Consider the following 21,722-nt stretch of genomic DNA (forward strand, 5'->3'; position numbering starts at 1 on the left):
CCAGAGGACAGAGAATCTGGGAAGGCAGGGACCAGGAAACCAAAGGACAGAAAGGCTGGGAGGGGCATGGGCCAGGAGACCAGAGAATAGACAGGCTGGGAAGGCAGGGGTCAGGAGATGAAAGGAAAGATAGACTGGGAGGGCAGGGGCCAGGAGACCAAAAGACAGACAGGCTGGGAGGGGCAGGGGACAGAAGAGATATGTTCAAGAATACAGAATGACAGCCAAACAGCAGGAGTAAGTGCTGGCGTTCCACCACTGCAGGGTGACTGCAGTTAACAAGAATATGCGTATTACAGAGTTTCAGATAGCTAGAAGAAAGACACTGTGCCCAAAAAAAAGAAATGATGAATGTGTGAGAGGCTTTACATGCTAATTGCCCTGATCTAATCACTATGCATTATACGTAACATCACTGTGTGTCCCATAACTATGCACAACTATTATGTATCAATTAAAAAGTAAAAATGGATAAAAATTTTAGAGACAGGCACCATGTTAGGCACGGGTGGCACAAGCCTGAGTAAGCGGCACCCTGTCCTCAGAGCTCACACCTGGGGGGAGGGCAAGCACGCAACTGCATGGTGCTCAGTCCCAGGAGTTGATGTCACACGCAATTCATTGCAAGATGAGGTGAGAAAGCCACAGCCAAGCCAGGTTATGGGTCAGAGAGTAAGAAACACAATAAACTATGAGGAGGGAGTGGGACCAGGGGTAACAGACAAATTAGGGAGAAAACATCTGGCAAGGCTTATCTGAGAGGGGATTCTGGCCTTTTTAATGAGCTAAGAAACCTCCCAAAGTAGATCCACTATGATGTCTCGGTTCTCCTGTTTCCGTCACTCCTTAAGCTCAGACCCACCCTTACCTATCCACGGACATCACCAGAGTCCAGGAGAACAGTTGTCGAGCCTAGTTGGGACACAGGGGATTTGGGGTGTCAGCTCCATCAGCCAGACCCAAAGCTCAGGGGCTCCTGGAAGGAGAATTGCAAGCCTGCAATCTCAGCACTTTGGGAGGCAGAGGTGAAAGTAGTTCTAGCTACTTGGAAGGCTGAGGCATAAGGATCACCTGAGCTCTGCAGGTTGAAGCCGTGGTGGCCATGAGCATGCCACTACACTCCAGCTGAGGTGACAGTAAGACTCCACCTCAAAAAAGAAAGAAAGAAAGAAAGAAACTATGAACCACAAAGCAGGCAGAGGCAAGAGGAGTCCAAGACCAGCCTGGACAACATAACAAGACCTTATCTCTACAAAAAATAAAATAAAAAAATCAGCCAGGCATGGGGCCATGTGCCTGTAGTCCCAACTATTTGGGAGGCTGAGGTGGGAGGACTGCTTGAGCCAGGAGGTTGAAGACACGATGAGCTGTTATGGTGTCAATGCATTCCAACCTGGGTGACAGACTGAGAAACCTCTACTCCAAAGAAAATTTTTTTAAATCTCAGGCCAGATGCATATCTTGGTATTTGGAGACAAGAGCCTTTGAGGAGCTCAGAGCACTTTCTGCTTTGCTGAAGCTATTTATGTTTCTGTCAACCAACCTAAATGGGTCAAAAAATCACCAGCTCATTCAATGCCAAAATCAACGCCCTAAAACATGGAAACATTTTGTGGATCTAAGCACACCGAGTAGACACTGTGATGGCAGTGTTTTGCAGTCTGCAGGCCACTACTCATTAGCGAGCATCGGAATCAGCTTCATGGGGAAAGATAACTTTTTTACATGAAGTAGGACAGAAGATGAAGTGTCATTATGGTTCACACATTGTAAGGGAAGGGCTGTTCTGTGAACCTCTTGCTTCACTCCCACATGTGCACAGTGTGTGGGGGGGTGTGTGCACTAAGCTGCACGTGTGGTCCTTGCGTGGTCAGCATCCAAAGGCTCGATTCACTCTGTGCTAGATGCAGGCCCCACATGCTCCCTATGATGCCTCAGTTCTCCGGTCCCTGTCACTCATTAAGCTCAGACCCACCCTCACCTATCCACGGACATCACCAGAGTCGACAGGAGAACAGCCGTCGAGCCTGGCTGAGACATGGGATTTGGGGTGTCAGCTCCATCAGCCAGACCCAAAGCTCAGGGGCTCCTGGAAGGAGAATTGCATGGCGAGCGCACTAGAAACCCGACAACGCTGCTTCCTAACTGGAAGTCGACCCTCCACTCTACATGCTGTTGCTAACCTTTGCAGGTTGTTGTTACTGAGAGGCAGCGTACTCTTCTGAGACGAGCAATGCCCATGCATTACGGGATCAAGCTTCCCAGGGAGCTGGGTTCTCTCCTTCACTGGCTGTGAGCTTAGATGAGGCTCTCAAGCCCTTCAGGTTCAGATGCTCCAGCTAGGACATAAGCAGCAAGATGGGGGCGGGGCTTCTAGTGGAGTCTCCTGTGGAGATACTTCATGGTCTTGCAAAAGTGCGTCCATTTTGTTTGTTTGTTTTGTTTTTGTTTTGTTTTGTTTTATTTTTGAGTTGGAGTCTTACTCTGTTGTACAGGCTGGAATGCAGTAGCATGCTCATGACCACTATACCCTCAACCTACTAGGCTCTGGGGATCCTTCCACCTTAGCCTTCTTCCAAGCAGCTGGAACTACAGGCACGTGCCACCATGCCCACCTGATTTTTTGATTCATTATGGAGACGAAGTCCCACCAAGTTTTCCAGGTTGGTCTCAAACCCCTGGGCTCAGGCAATCCTCTTGCCTCTATCCCAAAATGCTGAGATTACAGGTGTGAGTCACCACACCAGGCCCTTTTAAAATTTTTTTAATGTTTTCTCTTAGTTTAAAAATAAAGTTTTCAAACTAAGAGAAAATAGTAAACAAACACAATCAAATGCATCCAATATGGCACAACTACCAGGCAGTCAAATGACCTTATTCTGCATAAAAGTTACAAGAACTATCTCCAGTTTCTATTTATTTTCTAGTAAATATCTCATTGATTAGAAAGCCTGTAGCCCTGCAAGGGGATGTGTTCAAAATGTGATGGCCAGGCACAGTGGTTCGACACTTTGGGAGGCCAAGGCGGGAGGATGACATGAGCCCAGGAGTTTAAATCTAGCCTGGGCCACAAACATAGCGAGACCTTATCTCTACAAAACAATTTTTTAAAATAACCAGGCATGATGGTGCATGCCTGTACTCTCAGCTACTCAGGAGGCTGAGGTGGAAGGATCACCTGAGCCCAGGAGGTTGAGGCTGCAGTAAGCTGTGGTTGTGCCACTGCACAGCATTCTGGCTGACAGAGTGAGACCCTGACTCAAAAACAAATAAATAAGGCCGGACTCGGTGGCTCAGCCTGTAATCCTAGCACTTTGGAAGGCTGAGACAAGTGGATTGCCTGAGTTCATGCGTTCGAGACAAGCCCAGGCAACTTGGCAAGACCTTGTCTCTATAATAAATCAAAAATTAGCTGGGCATAGTAGCACGCACCTGTAGTTCTGGCTACTTGGAAGGCTAAGGCGGAAGGATCACTGGAACCCAGCACGTCGATGCTGGGGTGGCCGTGAGTGTGCCACTGCACTCCAGCCTGGGCGACTGAGTGAGACTCCAACTCAATAAATACATAAATAAATGTCAAGACATCTGCATAAGCTTGAACATCAATGGCCCCACTCAGGTGACGCCAGGTGAGGCCTGGTAGACATGCAGGACATGCTCTCACCTCAAGCTTGACTAACTCATTTCAAGTTACACTCACATATAATATATAATGTCTTCAATGAATACATGCGGTTGAAATTTGTGGAGTGTCAACTCTGATTAAAAATTTCTAGGCCGGGCTCGGTGGCTCAGCCTGTAATCCCGCGCCTTTGGGAGGCTGAGGTGAGTGGATTGTCTGAGCCCGCGGGTTCGAGACCCGTCTGGGCAACTTGGCAAGACCTCATCTCTACAATAAATCAAAAAATTAGCCGGGCGTGGTAGCGCGTGCCTGTAGTTCCAGCTACTTGGAAGGCTGAGGTGGAAGGATCACCGGAGCCCAGCAGGTCGAGCCTGCGGTGGCCGGGAGCGGTCACTGCACTCCAGTCTGGGTGACAGAGTGAGACTCCAACTCCAAAAAAAAAAAAAATTTCCTAGTATTCCTCCTTTGACCATTTGAATAACTTCTTACTGAAAACTATCCTGAAACTGCAAAGATAACTGTTTTTAAAAATTATTGACATTTGTTAGCAACTACTTATAGATATAAATAAGGATATTTCAATGATTGAGAAAAACAGAAATAACATTGGGGCTAATTTAAGATGACCATCCATAATACTAATTCTAAATGTTTATATGTACAGTATTAACAAAGCCCATTTCTATATAAAGCACCTTGTTTCACCCAGTAACTTTTTTTTTGTGTGTGTGTGTGTTGGAGTCTCACTCCGTTGCCCAGACTAGAGTGCAGTTGCATGCTCCCGGCCACCGCAGCCTCAACCTGCTGGGCTCTGACGATCCTTCCGCCTCAGCCTTCCAAGTAGCTGGAACCACAGGCACGCGCTACCACGCCCAGCTAATTTTTTATTTATTGTAGAGACATGGTCTCGCCACGTTACCCGAGTGGGTCTCAAACCCACAGGTTCAGGCAATCCACTCACCTCGACCTCCCAAAGCGCTGGGATTACAGGCTGATCCATCCAGCCTGGCCTTTACCCAGTAACTTTAAGAAAATTAACAAATGCCACAAAACACTGTGTTCTTGCTATTTTTACAATTAGTACTGACTTCATAGCTTATCTTTAAGCATTCCAGCTTTTAAATCCCTCCATATCAAACTGCTCCAAAATTGTGGGAAATGACCAACAAAGACTTCCTTATCAATGAAACATTTAGCCATTCACTCCACAAACATTCACTGGGCACTTAGGATGCATCAGACACTATTAGATTCAGGGCCACCATAAGGAATAAGACAAAGTTCCTTCCCTGGGAGACAACAAACAGGTAAATAAATAATTTCAAGCACTAAAGAAGAACATTCCTTAATCCAGTATGTAAATAACTGCACGTGACCTTTTTTTTAACTTTACTTTTTCTTTTGATATACAGTAAGTCCCCTACATAAGAACAAGTTCCAGTCCAAGAGCGCATGCCTAAGTCCAATTTGTTCACAAGTCCAGCAAAGTCAGCCTAGGTAACCAACTAACACAACTGGCTATACAGTACCAGCTATACATCACTGCTGCTTTTATACTTGTTTCCAGATACCCTGGGCTTGAAACAAAGATACTGCACTACTGTCCTGTATACAGTACTGTGCAGTAAAACACACAAAATCACTTGCAGAAGATGCATCCACATGACAATGTACACCAGAGACTTGAACTCACTGACATGACTGGACATGCGAACACATTGGCATCTTTGAAAGTTCGCAATTTGCAGGTTTGTAGGTAGGGGATGTACTGTATTTAGGAGGTGCAACTGCTGACATCCCACACACATGTACTGCCTAGTGATGAACACTGGGCTTTCACGTACCCACCATCCAGGCAGTGAACCTGTACCCCACAGGGAGTTTTTCAACCCTCCCATCTTTGTAGTCTCCAGTGTCTATTACACACCCCACGCTACGTGTCCACAGACGTTTCTCACATAGAAAGGATACATCATTCCAAGGCTACAGAAAAGGTTCAGAAATTTGTGAGTAAATGATCGTAAGTATGCACAACACATTTCTACTAATTATAGAGTAGTACTAAATGTGGGGTGCGTGTGCGTATGTGTGTGTTTGTGTGTGTGTAGCTGTGCATGCATACATAATGCTGAGAGCTTATTTATACAGAGGAAGCTTGTTGTCAGGATACTAAAAGGAGAAAAAATATGGAAAAGTTTTATGCAGCTGAACTTGAGATACAAACCTTCCACAAATTAAAAGCAAACGGCCCATGTTCCCAGCCCACAGTTGCACAGACCCTACAAGGAGCTCTAGGGACGACATTTGCCCTGCCCGTGTGCAGAAGACCAGCAGGATTCGGCCTGAGCTACGCTAAAGCCACCCACAGCACAAGTCTGGAGGCTCTGGGGTCGACTGGCTCTTCACAGGCAGTCTCACAAAAGGGTTCCTGCTGTCAAACTGTGAGCGGAAGGAACTGGAACAGGAAATGCCCGGCCCAGCCACTCGTCCCTCCTCCCTTCCTCCCCACCAGCTTCTAGGAGGAGGAGCCAGCGGGATCCTCAGCCTTACCAAGAAGCCACAGAGGATGACAGTACAGTAGGAGCTGGCATCTGCTACACAAATGCTCTAATAGATATTTAAAGCAAATGCCTATATTATTTTGAACCGACATCCTTGCTAATTTTACCTATAGTATGTTAAGTGATGTGTGTGCGATCTTTGGTGTTTTAAAGATGATGTGAGCAGTTCTGAAATGTATGGACGAATTGTGCATTAGAGAATAAGAAATGAAATGTACTTGGTCCAAACAATAAAAACAAAAACAAACAGTTAATTGGCCAAGTTATCAATGCCCAATGATTTAAACACACACCCTAACCACTTTTAAATAATACTGTTCTGCGTATAATTTTCTGCATATTCAGCAGACAACACAGTGTTGGATAATCACAGGTCCACTATTGGCAGTTCTAATGAACCAACGTCGTATTTAGGTACACATACAGAATTACCAATGCTGCACTTAGATGACTAACAGAAAGTAAGGCCTATGGACTTCCTAATTTCTTTCAGAAACTTGGACTGAAGGGTATGATTTCTAGTGACCTGAATTTACTGATATATAAGTTAGACACAGATAAATGATTCTTTTTAAAATTTTATTTATTTGTTTATTTGTTTTTTAATGAGACAAGGTTTCACTGTGTTGCCCAGGTTGGTGTCAAACTCCTGGACTCAAGGAATCCTTCTGCCTCAGTCTCCTGAGTAGCTGGGACTAGAGGCTCCTGCCATCATGCCCAGCTGACTTCCTTTTTAGAAAGGAAAGAGACTGCTAGCCACATTTCAACTGTTAAATGGCCCCAATACAGGAAACAAATTGAAAAACATGAACTCTCAAGAAAGTAGTAAACCTATAACTGAAACTACAAGAATATTAAATCTCATTAATAATCAAAAGAATGGCTAGTAAAGCAACGAGGCAGCACTTTTTACTGATTAAATTTCTAAAACCATCATGTTCACCAATATATACTAGTGCAAGAAACAAGATTTCACATAATACCAAATGTTGTAGAAAGTGGCCTAATTATAGCAACATGCTCTAGGAGCCTTAAAAATGCTAATTTTTAAAATCTATGAATTCTACTTCTGGCAATCTAAAGACAAAAGTTCATAAAAAGAAGCATTTATAATGCAGAAAGATGTTTGCCACACTATAACAAATTTTGAAAGAAACCTAAAATGTAAACAAAGACTGGTATACCCTCTTTATTTTTTATTTTTATTTATCTATTTATTTGTTTGTTTGTTTTTTGAGTTGGGAGTCTCACTCCGTCGCCCAGGCTGGAGTGCAGTGGCACACTCACAGCCACCCCAGCATTGACCTGCTGGGTTCCAGCAATCCTTCTACCTCAGTCTTCCAAATAGCGGGAACTACAAGCAAGCGCTACCACGTCCAGCTAATTTTTGTGATTTATTGTAGAGACAAGATCTCACCAAGTTGCCGGGGCTGGTCTCGAACCGATGGGCTCAGGCAATCCACTCACCTCGGCCTCCCAAAGTGCTGGGATCACAGGCTCAGCCACAGACTGAGTCCAGCCACCCTCTTTATTTTAATTTATTTTGTTTTTCGGCAGAGCCTCATTCCATTGCACAGGCTGGAGTGCAGTGGCATGATCATGGCTACTGCAGCCTTGGTCTCCTGGGTTCAGCCTCCAGAGAAGCTGGGACTACAGGCATGCTCCAGTATGCCCAGCTAGTTTTTTTGTAATTATTTTTGCAGAGACAAGTTCTCACTATGTTGTCCAGGCTGGTCTCGAACTCTTTGGCTCAAGTAATTCTCCCACCTCAGCCTCCTAAAGTGCTGAGATGACAGGTGTGAGCCACCACGTACCAGCCTGCCCTCTAAATAGAACATAATTTAGTCATCTGACTTGAAAAATGGCAAAACAAATGTAGGCTAGGTGAAAAAATAAAAAAAACTCACAAAACTACACTGCAGTTACACCTGACAAACAGTTCAGGTTTAGAATGATGAAACTGCAGGAGAATCGTCTTTCTTTTCGTCTATAACGTGGTTATGCCACTTTTCAAAGTTTTCTTTTAATTATAAGGGGGGGAAGGACCCTTGTCTTCTCGTTAAGTTATCCCTCTTTTACATTAAATATTTAAAATAAAATAAAATAAAAAATGTAAAATAACTAATACCTCCACTCCCCCACCACCCCGTACAGAAGCCCCTTTGCCTTCATGGTGCACCATCGGCCTGAGTCCATCCTTAGTGGCTTGGCCTGCGGGGATTCCCTCTCTCCAGGTCTGACCCCGAGCCCAGGAGGCAAGGAGTCTTCAAGTTAATATTCTCAATGCCCAGAATGAGACCCGTTGTGTAATCATGGCTCAAAAACACTTGTTGGATGAAGTCACATTTGTCCTAACCTGTATCTACTACACACTTTTCACAATTATTTATTGTTCGCCCGCCCGTTCCCCCATCGGAAGCCAGGCATTATTTTTTGTTTCTTTTTTTTTTTTTTTTTTAATTTATTCCTCAAAGCCTACCACAGTGCTAGGCAAGGTTCACAGGAGCTCAATAAATATTGACTAAACTAATGAACACCTGACTACACACCTCACAAATAAGAAACTCATTTGGTTTGGACAAATTCTTCCTTTAAAATAACATCCTAGGCGGGAAATTAAAAAGTGCATACACCTTCTGGTGAATTACCCCAGCGATAATGAGATTAACAACCATCTGAGTATTACTGAGCCAAGGAAACATTGAAGTGTGAGACGTGATGGGCAGGAAAAACACACACAGACAGAGAGTAGGAACAGCCACCAGCTCTTCAGGAGTGACCTTGGGGTCACAGAAGGCAGGACACAGGCTCAGAAAACTTTCTGGAAGATCACAGAGCTTCCCCACCCAGAACCACCAGGCACAGCACCGATGACACCCCTATGACACCTGCATGCATGATCTCCTTCAGTCCTTACCACAACCGTAAAAGGGTGTTATTATCCCTACTTTTTGTTTTTTTAGTTGGAGTCTCACTCTAGTTGCCCAGACTGGAGTGCAGTGGCACGCTCACAGTCACCGCAGCTTTGACCTGCTGGGCTCAGTTGATTCTTCTGCCTCAGTCTTCCAAGTAACTGGAACTACAGGTGCACACCACCACGCCTGGCTTTATTATCCCTACTTTAAAGATGAGAAAAATGAGAGTGTGGACAATCTAGCTAACTTGCTCAGGACATCAACTAGCAATGGGACTCCCAGCCGAGCGGGCCTGTGGCTCTCAACCACCAGGCCAGGCGGAGAACAGAGAACTCTGTAGTGAGTCAGTGTCTTGGGAGTAGAACATAACTACTAAAGCTGTTGACACAGACAAGGTTGGAGAGTCTCAAACCTCTCCTTCAGCAACGCAAGGACTGCACCCGTGGGTTAAGAAACACAATGTAGTCACTGCCTAAGCATCTCCACACTGCTAAAGAAAAACTTACTCCTTTAACTCTTAATTAAATTTCCTAAGCTAAACAATCACACATAAACTTCCCCTCATACAAAGTATTTTCCAATTCTTCAGTCACAGTGATCTGATCCAAATTCTTCTTGACCTTCTTGCCATAAGCCTGTGAACTGAAATCAATATTGTAACACAGATACAGATACTGGTGAGGACTTGGTCTTTAAGCACATGGCAAAAACCTAAGTAAGGCCAGGCATGGTGGCTCACTCCTGTCATCCCAGCACTTTGAGAGGCAGAGGCAAGAGGATTGCCTGAGTCCAGAGGTTCGAGACCAGCCTGAGCAACCCAGAGAGAACTCATCTCTACAATAAATCAGAAAATCAGCCAGGTGCGGTGGCACATGCCTATGGTTCTAGCTGCTTGGAAGGCTGAGGCAGAAGAATCAACTGAGCCCAGGAGATTCAGGCTGTGGTGGCCATGAGCATGCCACTGCACTCCAGCCTGGGCAACAGAGTGAGACTCTGACTCAAAAAAACCAAAAAACAAAACAAAACAAAAAAACTTTCAGCAGCCCTGGCTTTAAGATCACTCACAAAGGAGGGCAGGCTCCCCAGTGAACAGGATGGTCTACATTCCATCTCCCTTCTGTTCATCACAACAGCTCTAAGAAATAAAGCGTAAGAAGGTTCTCCTCATACCTGCACACGTATGTTTATCGCAGCGTTGTTCATAATAGCAAGAATCTGGAAACAACCATTTTGCCCATCAAAAGAGGACTGGATTAAAAAAATGTGGTACATATACACGATGGAATACTACGCAGCCATAAAAAAGAACAAAATCATGAATTTTGCAGCAACCTGGATGGAACTAGAGTCTATAATACTGAGTGACCTCTCACAGAAACAAAGATCCGAGTATCACATGTTCTCACTCATATAATGGACCTTGAACATCCAATGTAATACTATAAGAAAATGACTGACGGTACTGGGAAACTATGGGGGGGGAGGGGGATGGGATAAACAGTAACAAATATCTGTCTGGGGATGGGAAAACACCTCTGATCAACAGGGTGCCTGAATGAAACATAATTGTACACCTAACCCTTAACTGTACACCACAAAACCATAATAAAAAATATTGATTAATAAAAAAATAAAAAGAAGGCTCTCCTCCACTTAGATAAAAGGAAATAGAAGCATAAAAACTTCTGCAGAATGTCTGAAGTCATCGTCCAACAGAGAAACCACAAGCAGCGCCCTGACTGCAGGCACATCGCACATGCCACAGGAGGACACACTCAGAAGCAAAGCACAACAAGGCCAGAGGACTCACTACACTGGGTGAATGGTTAAGACAGCAAGCTTTATGTTGTGTGTATTTTACCACAAAAAAAGTTGAGAAAATATGAGTTCACTTAAAAAAAATGTGTGTGTGTGTGTGTGTGTGTGTGTGTGTGCGCGCGCGCACAATGATGTGACATTGTATACCAAGTTGCACCCTTGGTAGATGATGTCTGCTTTGATTTTGTGTCTTTAAAGGCCACACTTGTCTCAGTCATTACCATAAATATTCTGGTAACAGGGAAAATACCACTTTACATTTTATGATCAACCTGGTCATTTTCAGGAGCCCCCCACACACGATCTTCTTTCTCTCCTGTTCCGTCACCCACTATTAATTCACTTGGTAAATATTCAGAGAGCATCTGTAAGGTACCCTGCACAGCTCTAAGCTGCTACTCAGAGTTGAGATACTGAAACAGTGCCAACCCCATCAGTAAATAGCTGCTGCCCACAGCAACCACCCAGCCATACCGGCCACCTAGTCTCCTCCTGGAGACCCGCCCTGCCCACCCTAGATGGACTTCCCCATGACTCAGGAGAGCAGGAAACCATTCAGTTGGTGAACGCCTGGGCCTGAGCCCTTATTAAATATTTTATCACCCTCTAGACACAGGAACAAACAAAACCGACAAGGCCGTATCATTGAGTCTGCAAATGAAATAATAAGCAAGTAACTGCATAAACAAGTAAAGAGTAGCGTGTTGTAAAGAAAATAACATATCAGAGGGCTAGGATGACAGAGGTCGGAGAGGGACAGGACAGAATCTGCGAGGAAGTCGCTCCTGGATGGTAACATCAGAAGAAAGTAAGCCTGCAGAGGTCTGAAGTAAGAACATTCCAGACAGAGCAAAGAGAAATGCCAAGGCTGCCGAGTGGAATCAAGCACAGGATAGTCATAGTGAGAAGGCCTAGGGGATGGGTGCACCCTCAACAAGGAGACTACAGAGGCAGACAGGGTCAGATCACAAAAGATATTACTGGCATTGGGAAGGAAGACAAATGTCATGCTAAGAACAGTTAGCAATCACTAGACAGAGTTGAAACAGGGTAATGAAGCAGCCTAATTTGTATTTTTAAAAGATTGCTCTGATCATTATGTGACAAATAAATTAAAGGGCAGAAAGACTGTAAAGAGGAGGCAATGTACACGACTGGGGCAGTGACCCAGGTGAATGAAAACCGTGGCTCGGGTTAGGCAACAGCAACAGGTGAAAAGATGTGTCATGGTTCAACACGTATTCAGAGCAAGAGCTGATCAGACTTGCAGACAGGCACATAGGGAGGTAAAGAGACAAAGGGAATCATAATGACCACCGTTTTTGTATTGTGTTGTTTTGCTTTGCTTTGTTTTGTTTCTTTTTTTTCTTTTTTTGAGTTGGTGTCTCACTCTGTCACCCATGCTGGAGTGCACACTCATGACCACCGCAGCCTTGAACTGCTGGGCTTAGGCAGTCTTCCCGCCTCAGCCTTCCAAGTTGCTGGAAATACAGCCATGTGCTACCATGCCCAGCTGATTCTTTTATTTACTGTAGAGACAAGGTCTTGCCAAGTTGCCCAGGCTTGTCTCAAACCTCTGAGCTCAAGTAATCTTCTCTCCTCGTCTGCCAAAGTGCTGGGATGACAGGCATGAGCCACCACGCCCAGCTCTGACCGCTGTTTTTGATCCAGCCACTCACAGGCAGCAGTCCATCTACTACAGGGGAAGGACCGAAGAAAGACAAGGATTTGGGGAGAGAAGGAATGGCAAGTTCTGTTTTGCCACAATCAACATGAGCCATCCCAGAGATCTATGAAGTGGGGCCATCGGGCAGTGGATATTTGATCTTCTTAACAACGCTGTAAGGTCAACAGGGAGACCCCGGCATTATTCAAATTTTACAAATGAGAAAAATAAGACTCAGGAAAAAAGATTTGTATTAGTTCAAAATATTTTTATTAGGCAATTTTTTTTGAGTCAGGGTCTCACTCTGTCACATGTGCTGGAGTACAGTGGCACAACCATGGCTCACGTGACCTCAACCTCCCAGTCTCAGGTGATCCTCCTACTGCAGCCTCTTGAGCAGCTGGGACTATAGACGCAAGCCACTATATATGACTAATTTCTTTTCTTTTCTTTTTTAGTTGGAGTCTCACTCCACTGCCCAGGCCCAGAGTGCAGTGGCATGCTCACGGCCACCCCAGCATCGACATGCTGGGCTCCTGCAACCCTTCCATCTCAGTTTTCCAAGTAGCCAGAACTACAGGAATGCACTACCATGCCCAGCTAATTTTCTGATTTATTATAGAGATGAGGGCTCACCAATTTGCCCAGACTGTTATCGAACCTGTGGGCTCAGGTAATCCCCTCACCTCAGTCTCCCAAAGTGCTGAGATTACAGGTTTGAGCTATCAAGACTGGCCTAATTTCTTTTTTAAAACAATTTTTAGGGCAACCCCTTCGGGTTCCCTCCCACTGTGGGAGCTTTTCTGTCCTCTCAATAAATCCTGCTTTAAAAAAAAAAACAATTTTTGTAGAGACGAGGTCTCACTGCACTATGTTGCCCAGAATGGTCTTGAACTCCTGTGCTCAAGCACTCTTCCTGCCTCAGCCTCCCAAAGTGCTGGGATGACAGGTGTGAGACACCACGCCCAGTCAGTCAATATATTTATTAGTCAATCAGCCTTTGAATCTCCTGGCTTGCTCCATACAGGCCACACGGCTGCTCCAAAGTTTAAAGGTCCCTTGTGCCCAGAGACGATGTCCCCAGGAAACTGAGATGTACTCAGTCAGCAGCATGTGACACTCATAAAAGTTGACCAACACACTTGTGTAACATGTATGATCGACCATCTTACAAGACTACATCAGCAAGTAAAGATGTACACACGACACAAAGACGAGTGTAGATTCTCTTTAAGGATACACTGCAATTCCAGTTTCATTTTTATTAGGGGTTTGTGTCAAAAATCCTCCTGGGGAACGCCTTCCCAAAATTAGAAAAGAAAATCAATCAGGACAGCCTACACAGAAGAGCTACATCCCACGGCTTCTGGAACCGTGACTGTGACAGTGACCATGACTGGCAGTAAGATGAGCCCAGGCTGCACTCAGCAACTTCCCCCGTGCCGGGACTGCTCCTCCCCTTTTAAAGGGCTGGAAACATCTGCCTTAGGAGATGGACCTGATCACAGAGCTCACAGAGCTGTCATCACGAGCTCAGAGCTTCTGTGGTGCCCCCTGAATGAAGGCCCACACAGAACGGACAGGAAGGATCAAGGTAAAAAAAAAAACGAGGGAGGGAAGGGGGAGGAGGAAAGAAGAAGCCGCAGCAACCTCCCTCCAAGGCAGGTCCTGCACCAGGAAAGAGCCACAAGTTCCCCAAACCTGAGCAAAAGGCCCGCTTGGTCCAGGACTGGAATCCACAAGGTCATTTAAATTGAGTAGAAATATCAAGGGAAAGGAGAAATAAACACACGTACTTGATGCAGCTTCAGCATCTGGCTGAACCTTCAGGCCAGCAGCTAACCTCATGTTCAGTGTTCAAGCAAGAGCCCCAGCCTGGCTGGCGCACAAATAACCCCAGAGTCCCAGGAATGGAAGGATAGGCAGGGATTATCACACCCAATCCTGTCATTTTACAGATGAAGAAATGAAACAGAGCTAAGAGAGATCACATCCATCAGGACAGAGCCCTTCAGGGTGGCACATCTTTCTCCAAGTCCCAGTCACTGTTCCTTATACTATGCAGTGCTATCTACGGAGCAACCAAGAGACAGGGACACCAGGGATGGCCAGCATGGTCACAGCCCACCAAGAGAGGACAGGCAGGTAGAGCAGGGCATCCCTATACTGGAAACAAGGTCTTAGCCCACAGCCTGGCTGATGCCTGCCACTCCGCTCAGCCTACACCTGGTGACAGTGGATGGTCTTCCAGCAACACCACCGGGCATCTTCCCCGGAGCTTCTGGTTTTATGTGGCAGGGTGTGATGTCACGTAGCAGGTGCCCCCTTCCACCAGAATCTTAGTATGAGGGCCCTGAAAGGTCACGCAGCAGTGCAGCTTCAGGGCTACAGGAGCACTGGCCTCCCCAAGATGAGGAAAAATGATACCCTCTCTCCCTGCCTTGACACCAGCACTTCGTACCTGGGTATCACACACATCCCTGGAAAGTCACTCCAGGCTGCAAGTACACTTGAGCCCAGATGCTTTCTGTCTTCTAAGGCTTTGCCCAATTCCAGCACATTTAGAAACTTCCAGAAATATCAGCTCTACGGCTCTGTGGTGTGATCATGCAGCATTCCTATGACATTTTAGTGTTTCTAGAGAACAAAATTTCTAATCAAAATTACTTTTATCAAGTCTTATCTAGTTATTAGGAAAGCTATAATGTATGAAAGAGTTATACTCAGTTTACCTAGTGCAAACACTTTTACAGATGAATTAATAGATTGATAAAAATAATAATAATAGGCCAGGTGCAGCAGTTCACACCTGTAATCCCAACACTATGGGAGACCGAAGCGGAAGGCTTTCTTGAACCTAGGAGTTTGAGACCAGCCTGGACAACATATTGAGATCTTGTCTCTACAATAAATTAAAAAATTAGCCGGGTGTGGTGGTATACACCTGTAGTCCCAGCTACCCAGGAGGCTGAGGTAGAAGGATTGCTTGAGCTCAGGAGTTTGAGGCTGCAGTGAGCCATGATCATGTCAATGCATTCTAACCTCAGTGACAGAGTAAGACCTCCACTCAAAAAATAATAACAACCCTTCCCTGTGCAATCTAGGCTTTCTTACTTTCCCAAAAAAGGAACATCTCAACAGTCTTTATAAATCTCCCATAATGTTCACACAAACACACATTTTTTTCCTAGAAATGTCCTTTCTGGGTATTCTGCTTATTAAGACACCTATACAGCTGTGAAATTCAAGCTAACATGTTGCTGTTCCAAGATTCTCGTACTACTAGAGAATAAAATCTAGAGAGTAAACTCCCCACAAATGCTAGCCTACATTTTTCCATTCCAGATCAATTCCCAAACTGTTAATAATCCCCCTCATCTCCTAATCCCATGGAAAACATAGCAAAATCTCATTTCACTGTCCTCATTACAGAAAATAATCATGAAAAAAGTACTTACGGCATAGGCACCTATCAAAAAGGCAGCATTCGCTCTTTTCCGCTGGTCAAAACAGGTGTAGTGCACTATCTTCTTCCTTGATAAACTGTATGACTAGAAAAAGGAGATAAAAAAAAGAACTGGTGTAACTACAGAGACAATGTGAAAATATACAGGCGACAAACGTCATCTCTTAACTTTCATGCTGTATCCCAACCCCTAAAATTCAACAGCTTTCCATTGTCATTTCCAAGGTATTTAAATGAGAGCATTAGGGGCAGAGGGTTGTTTAGACCTTTTACAGCCCATTCATGATGTAAGAATCAACAATATAAAAATATAATGAATATTATCTGCCTGGCACGGTGGCTCATGCCTGTCATCCCAGTACTTTAGGAGCGAGAAGCAAAAGGATTGTCTGAGTCCGGGATTCGAGACCAGCCTGGGCAACTTGGCGAGAACTCGTTTCTACAATAAATCGAAAAAATAATTAGCTGGGCATGGTAGTATACACCTGTAGTTCCAGGTACCTGGAAGACTGAGGCAGAAGGAACACCTGAGCCCAGCAGGTCAAGGCTGCGGTGGCCGTAAGCATGCCACTGCACTCCAGCCTCGGTGACAGAGTGAGACCTCGACTCAAAGAATAAATAAATAAAATATAATATATTCGACAGTATAATCTTTCCAAGAAAAGTAATTGACACAGCAGAAAACCATTCAATTGTTGGCACCCGATTAGCAGGAGTCATTTCTGATGACTTGTTCTTGGTCTTATGTAGAAAGTCTATTCACCCTCTCTCACTCCCTATGTGCCATTCCTACTTCCTGGAGAGTTAGTTATCTGTACTTCTCATACTATACAGTTGGTCTTTAAATGTGTCAACAAGTCTGTTGTCTTCTCTAAAAATTGTTATTTTAAAGCCCAATATGAATGGCCAGGTACATGGTGGATCATGCCTGTAATCCCAGCAGTTTTGGAGACCAAAGTAGGAGGACCGCCTGAGGCCAGGAGTTCAAGACCAGCCTGGAAAACATAGCAAGATCTCATCTCTACAAAAAAATTTTTAAAGTAGCCAGGCATGGTGGTGCATGTCTGTAAGGAGGCTGACGTTGGAGGATCACTTGAGCCCAGGAGTGTGAGGTTATGTGACCTTTGATCACACCACTGCACTCCAGCCTGGGTGACAGAACAAGACCCTGTCTCTAAAACAAAAAAGAAGAGAGAGACAGAGACCAGTATTAAAATTGTCTTTCCAGGATGTTCTACTATAATTCCCTTTTAATATCTGAAAATAAGTGGTTAATAGAAAAAAATGAACCATCAAAAGGGTTATATTAGCAAATATCTTACTACAACAGCCATATATTACATTCATGAATTCAAACAGTTATTAAGCATCTGCTGATGCCAGGCAATATGCTGCATGCTCAAGTATTTAACTGAATTCAAAATAATCCACATGCTAGATTGTATACATGTTAAGCATATAGAGCAGTGACAAAAAAGATCTTTTAAAAGGAAACTAAATTGCCGGGCTTGGTGGCTCAGCCTGTAATCCCGCACCTTTGGGAGGCTGAGGTGAGTGAATTGCCTGAGCCCGCGGGTTCGAGACCCGCCTGGGCAGCGAGATCTCATCGCTACAATAAAATAAAAAAATCAGCCGGGTGGCGCATGCCTGTAATTCTGGCTACTCGGAAGGCTGAGGTGGAAGGATCACCGGAGCCCAGCAGGTCGAGGCTGCAGTGGCCGGGAGCAGCCACTGCACTCCAGTCTGGGCGGCAGAGTGAGACTCCAACTCAAAAAAAAAAAAAGGAAACTAAATTATTAATCAAAACTCAAACAAATATGAAACAATGAGAACACAGATGTGACTCAATGAAATCTGCTCAATTTCCTTACATTTCAAAAGTTATAATATTTTGACAAATGGTATTCAAAATATAGGCACATAAGTATATTTTAAGATCTGTCTGTAAATCCATATTGACAATAAAAGTCACTTTTTAAACCTTACATGTAGACCACAACACAGAGAATCCATGCTTTCAGAGACCCTTTAAAAATGTCAGCAGAGCTCCACTCCCTATGTTTCCTGACGCTAATTGGACAATACTAACCCTGAGAACTCTGAACTATCCATCCACCTGGCAACACACCAGCATGTAGTCCATTGCAAACCATGACCTGTAGCCATGGGCCACCTTGTATTTTAGATTCCTGCCTTGAAACTGTAGCCTTAAAGCCTCAGGCCACTCCCAGCCTGAGTGGACCCTGCCAGCCCTCTAAAGTGACAGCAACAGCGAACAGGTACCAGTCAACTTGAGACATTCCACCCATTTCCAAAGCTATACTAACAGTGCCAGAGGGGTACAGTTTAACCAGACACAGTGTCCCCCAAACTAGAGGTGCTAATGATTATACTATGTCTTAGGAAAAACACAGGCCTGGAGTCAGAGAGGGCCTGCCATGAACATTCACCCAGGAGCAGTCCAGAACACCCCATGGAGGACAAGAATTTGTGTAAACCTCAATAATGAGGCCATAACAAGACTCGTGGTTCAGAATCTAAATAGTCTCAAGTTGAATTGGTCGACATTACTAAAGTTTTTTAGAAATAACAAACAAGTCAAATCTAAACTATATTATATTTTGTTACTATATTATGTTTTATCCTCTTAAAAGAATAGTTCAGCTGGACACAATGGCTCATGCCAGTAATCCCTGCACTTTGGGAGGCCAAGGTGGGAGGATCGTTTGAGTGCAACCTGGGCCACACAGGGAGACCCAATTACTGCAAAAAGTCAATTAGCCAGGCATGGTGGCACACACACATGTAGTCACATCTACTCAGGAGGCTGAAATGGGAGGCTCACTGGAGTCCAGAAGGCTGAGGCCACAGTGAACTGTGATCGTGCCACTGCATTCCAGCCTGGGCAACAAAGTGAGACACCGACTCAAAAAAATAAAAATTTTTTAAACAGAAAAAAAAAAGGTCGGTCATGGTGGCTCACACCCACAATCCCAGCACTTTGGGAGGCCAAGGTAAAAGGATTGACTGAGCCCACAGGTTCAAGACCAGCCTGGGCAACTTGGCAAGACCTCATCTCTACAATAAATCAAAAAAAGTAGCCAGGTTTGGAGGTGTGTGTCTGTAGGATAGCCTAAACCCAGCAGGTTGAGGCTGCAGTGGCCATGAGTGTGCCACTGCACTCCAGCTTGGGCAACAGAGTGAGACTTCAATTCAAAAAAGACAGACTGGTTCAGAATCACCTGGAAGGCTTATTTATTAAAATACAGGTTACTGGACCCCACCCACAGAATTTCTGATTCAGTAGGCCCTAGGAATATACATTTGTTTTTTCCTCAGGCAATCCTTCTGCCTCAGCCTCCCAAGTAGCTGGAACTACAGGTGCATGCTACCACATTTGGCTAATTTATTTATTTTTTGTAAAAACGAGGCAAGGTCTTGCAATGCTACCTAGGCTGGTCTTGAGCACCTCAAGCAATGCTCCCACCTCAGCCTCCCAAAGTGCTGAGATCACAGGCATGAGCCACCACACTCAGTTGATAACATGCATTTCCAAGAGGCCCTCCAGTAAAGCTGAAACTGCCAGTCCAGGGGCCACACGCTGATGTCCACTGCTCTAAGACACTGCTAAATGTCAGAGAAGAGCTGCATGAGCATGTGACTAGTCCCACCCTTGGAATCTTCTATAGATGCTAAAACCTGTCCATGGGGTCAAACAGCCCCAAAAGAACTCTCCTATAAAGGAATTCCAGGCCGGACTCAGTGGCTCAGCCTGTAATCCCACGCTTTGGGAGGCCGTGATAAGTGGATTGCCTGAGCCAGCGGGTTCAAGACCCATCTGGGCAACTTGGCGAGACCTCATCTCTACAATAAAATCAACAAAAAAAAATTAGCCAGGCGTGGTAGCGCACGCCTGTAGTTCCAGCTACTTGGAAGGCTGAGGCAGAAGGATCGCCAGAGCCTAGCAGGTCGAGGCTGTGGTGGCCAGGAGCGGCCATTGCACTCCAGTCTGGGCGACAGAGTGAGACTCCAACTCAAAAAAAAAAGCAATTCCAAACTACACCATAAGGCTCTCGAAAGCATGTTACAAAAGCACACATTGACCCAGGCTCCTCTGAACACATTATGACAATGTATAAATTCGTGCACTCCAGGTGATAACACCTTAGGAATAAGTCGATTCCATAATTAAGCTGCCTTCAATAGCTCATCCCAGAGCTTCCAAATTCACATGCTCTCAGAGGCCGTGAGTCTGAAGTAGGCCAGCTGACAAACCAGAAAAGCACCCCCATCCAGGGCAAGCTCTGCACCAACCCGTTGCTTCCACACAGGCATCTGCTCACAGCTTGTGCAATACTACAATGTTTAAAATCAGTTCAAAATCTAGAATTCTGGGGAAGTTTTCAAACACCACAGATGTTGCCTATGAATCCACATTTTTTTAAGCACGTCCAACAAAACCCAGCCATGGACTGAATGCAGCCCATGGGTGACCAGCTGGCCAGGACACTGCAGTAAAGAAAGTTCTGTTGGTTCTGTTGGTGTGAACTGAGCCGAGCAGCAGCTGCTTGTCAGACACTCTCCCGAGCAATGCGGTAACAAGGAGAAGGGACCCCCAACTTCCAACCCCAGACACTCACAGTCTAGTAAACATTTGATGCTCAATACTGGCCCAGGCATATTACAAACAGAAGAGGAGAGCCGCACAGGAATACGGTCACAGCACACAGGGATCAGTGAGATGGTCTTAATGACAGGGACAGTAATTGTTTCACTGAACAGGGCAAAAAAATAGCAGGTAAAAGTTAGGATTTAGTACTATCTATCCATTAACATAATGAAGCCTGCAGAAATTTCCAGACCTTTATTGCTTACCTGAGAGTCAAAGTTTTACCCCTTGTATAGAAATCATGATAAGTGGCTATCAAAGAAATACTTAATGGCACTCGTAAACCAAAGTATAATGATGGGTGTAATAGGACAACACACATTAAGATAAGGGTGTCACCAGGCGCGGTGGCTCATGTCTTTAATCTCAGCACTTTGGGAGGCTGAGGCAAGAGGACTGTCTGAGCTCAGGGGTTCAAGAATAGCCTGAGCAACATCACGAGACCTCGGCTCTACAATAAATCAAAAACTAGCCAGGCGTGGTGGTACATGCCTGTGGTTCCAGCTCCTTGGAAGGCTGAGGTAGAAGGATCGCCTGAGCCCAGCAGGTCGAGGCTGTGGTGGCCGTGAACACACCACTGCACTACAAGCTGGGCAACAGAGTGAGACTCTGACTCAAAACAAACAAACAAAAAAAGATAAGGGCATCAACTCCAGACAGACATTCTCTATCCTGGAAAGAAGAGCTATGTGAAGGGTTCATTCTGTGGGATCATGAAAAGCAAGCTACAGTGACTCAGAAAGAGGAAAATGGTGGCAAGCTACATGCAAACAACAACAGCTCAGGCTGCCCTCAGATTATGGCAACAAATACCAACATGCGTGCGTTCAGCTCGGGACCAGAAACCGCAAGCTACGTAATATTCAACAGCAAAAGGTGGTTCAATCAAGCTCAAAGACAAACTTTTTAAAAGAGTTAGTGGTTAGCCGGGTGTGGTAGCGCACACCTGTAATTCCAGCTACTTGGAAGGCTGAGGCGGAAAGATCGCCGGAGCCCAGCAGGTCG

The 21,722-nt window shown here is 45.1% G+C and overlaps 1 protein-coding gene across 2 annotated transcripts in view; it reads right to left on the minus strand.

The window, feature by feature from the left end:
• CDC14A (cell division cycle 14A) overlaps window positions 1–21,722 on the minus strand; it is a 181,587-nt gene that overhangs the window by 133,363 nt on the left and 26,502 nt on the right. For both annotated transcript variants that reach the window (XM_021715861.1, XM_021715862.1), the window contains exon 3: window positions 16,041–16,133. In XM_021715861.1, coding sequence (XP_021571536.1) covers window positions 16,041–16,133 — 93 coding nt within the window. The remainder of the gene's footprint in view (window positions 1–16,040; window positions 16,134–21,722) is intronic.

The sequence above is a fragment of the Carlito syrichta genome, unplaced genomic scaffold (assembly GCF_000164805.1).
Source record: "Carlito syrichta isolate Samal-C Ts95f unplaced genomic scaffold, Tarsius_syrichta-2.0.1 Scaffold307934, whole genome shotgun sequence".
In the NCBI taxonomy this organism is placed as follows: domain Eukaryota; kingdom Metazoa; phylum Chordata; class Mammalia; order Primates; family Tarsiidae; genus Carlito; species Carlito syrichta.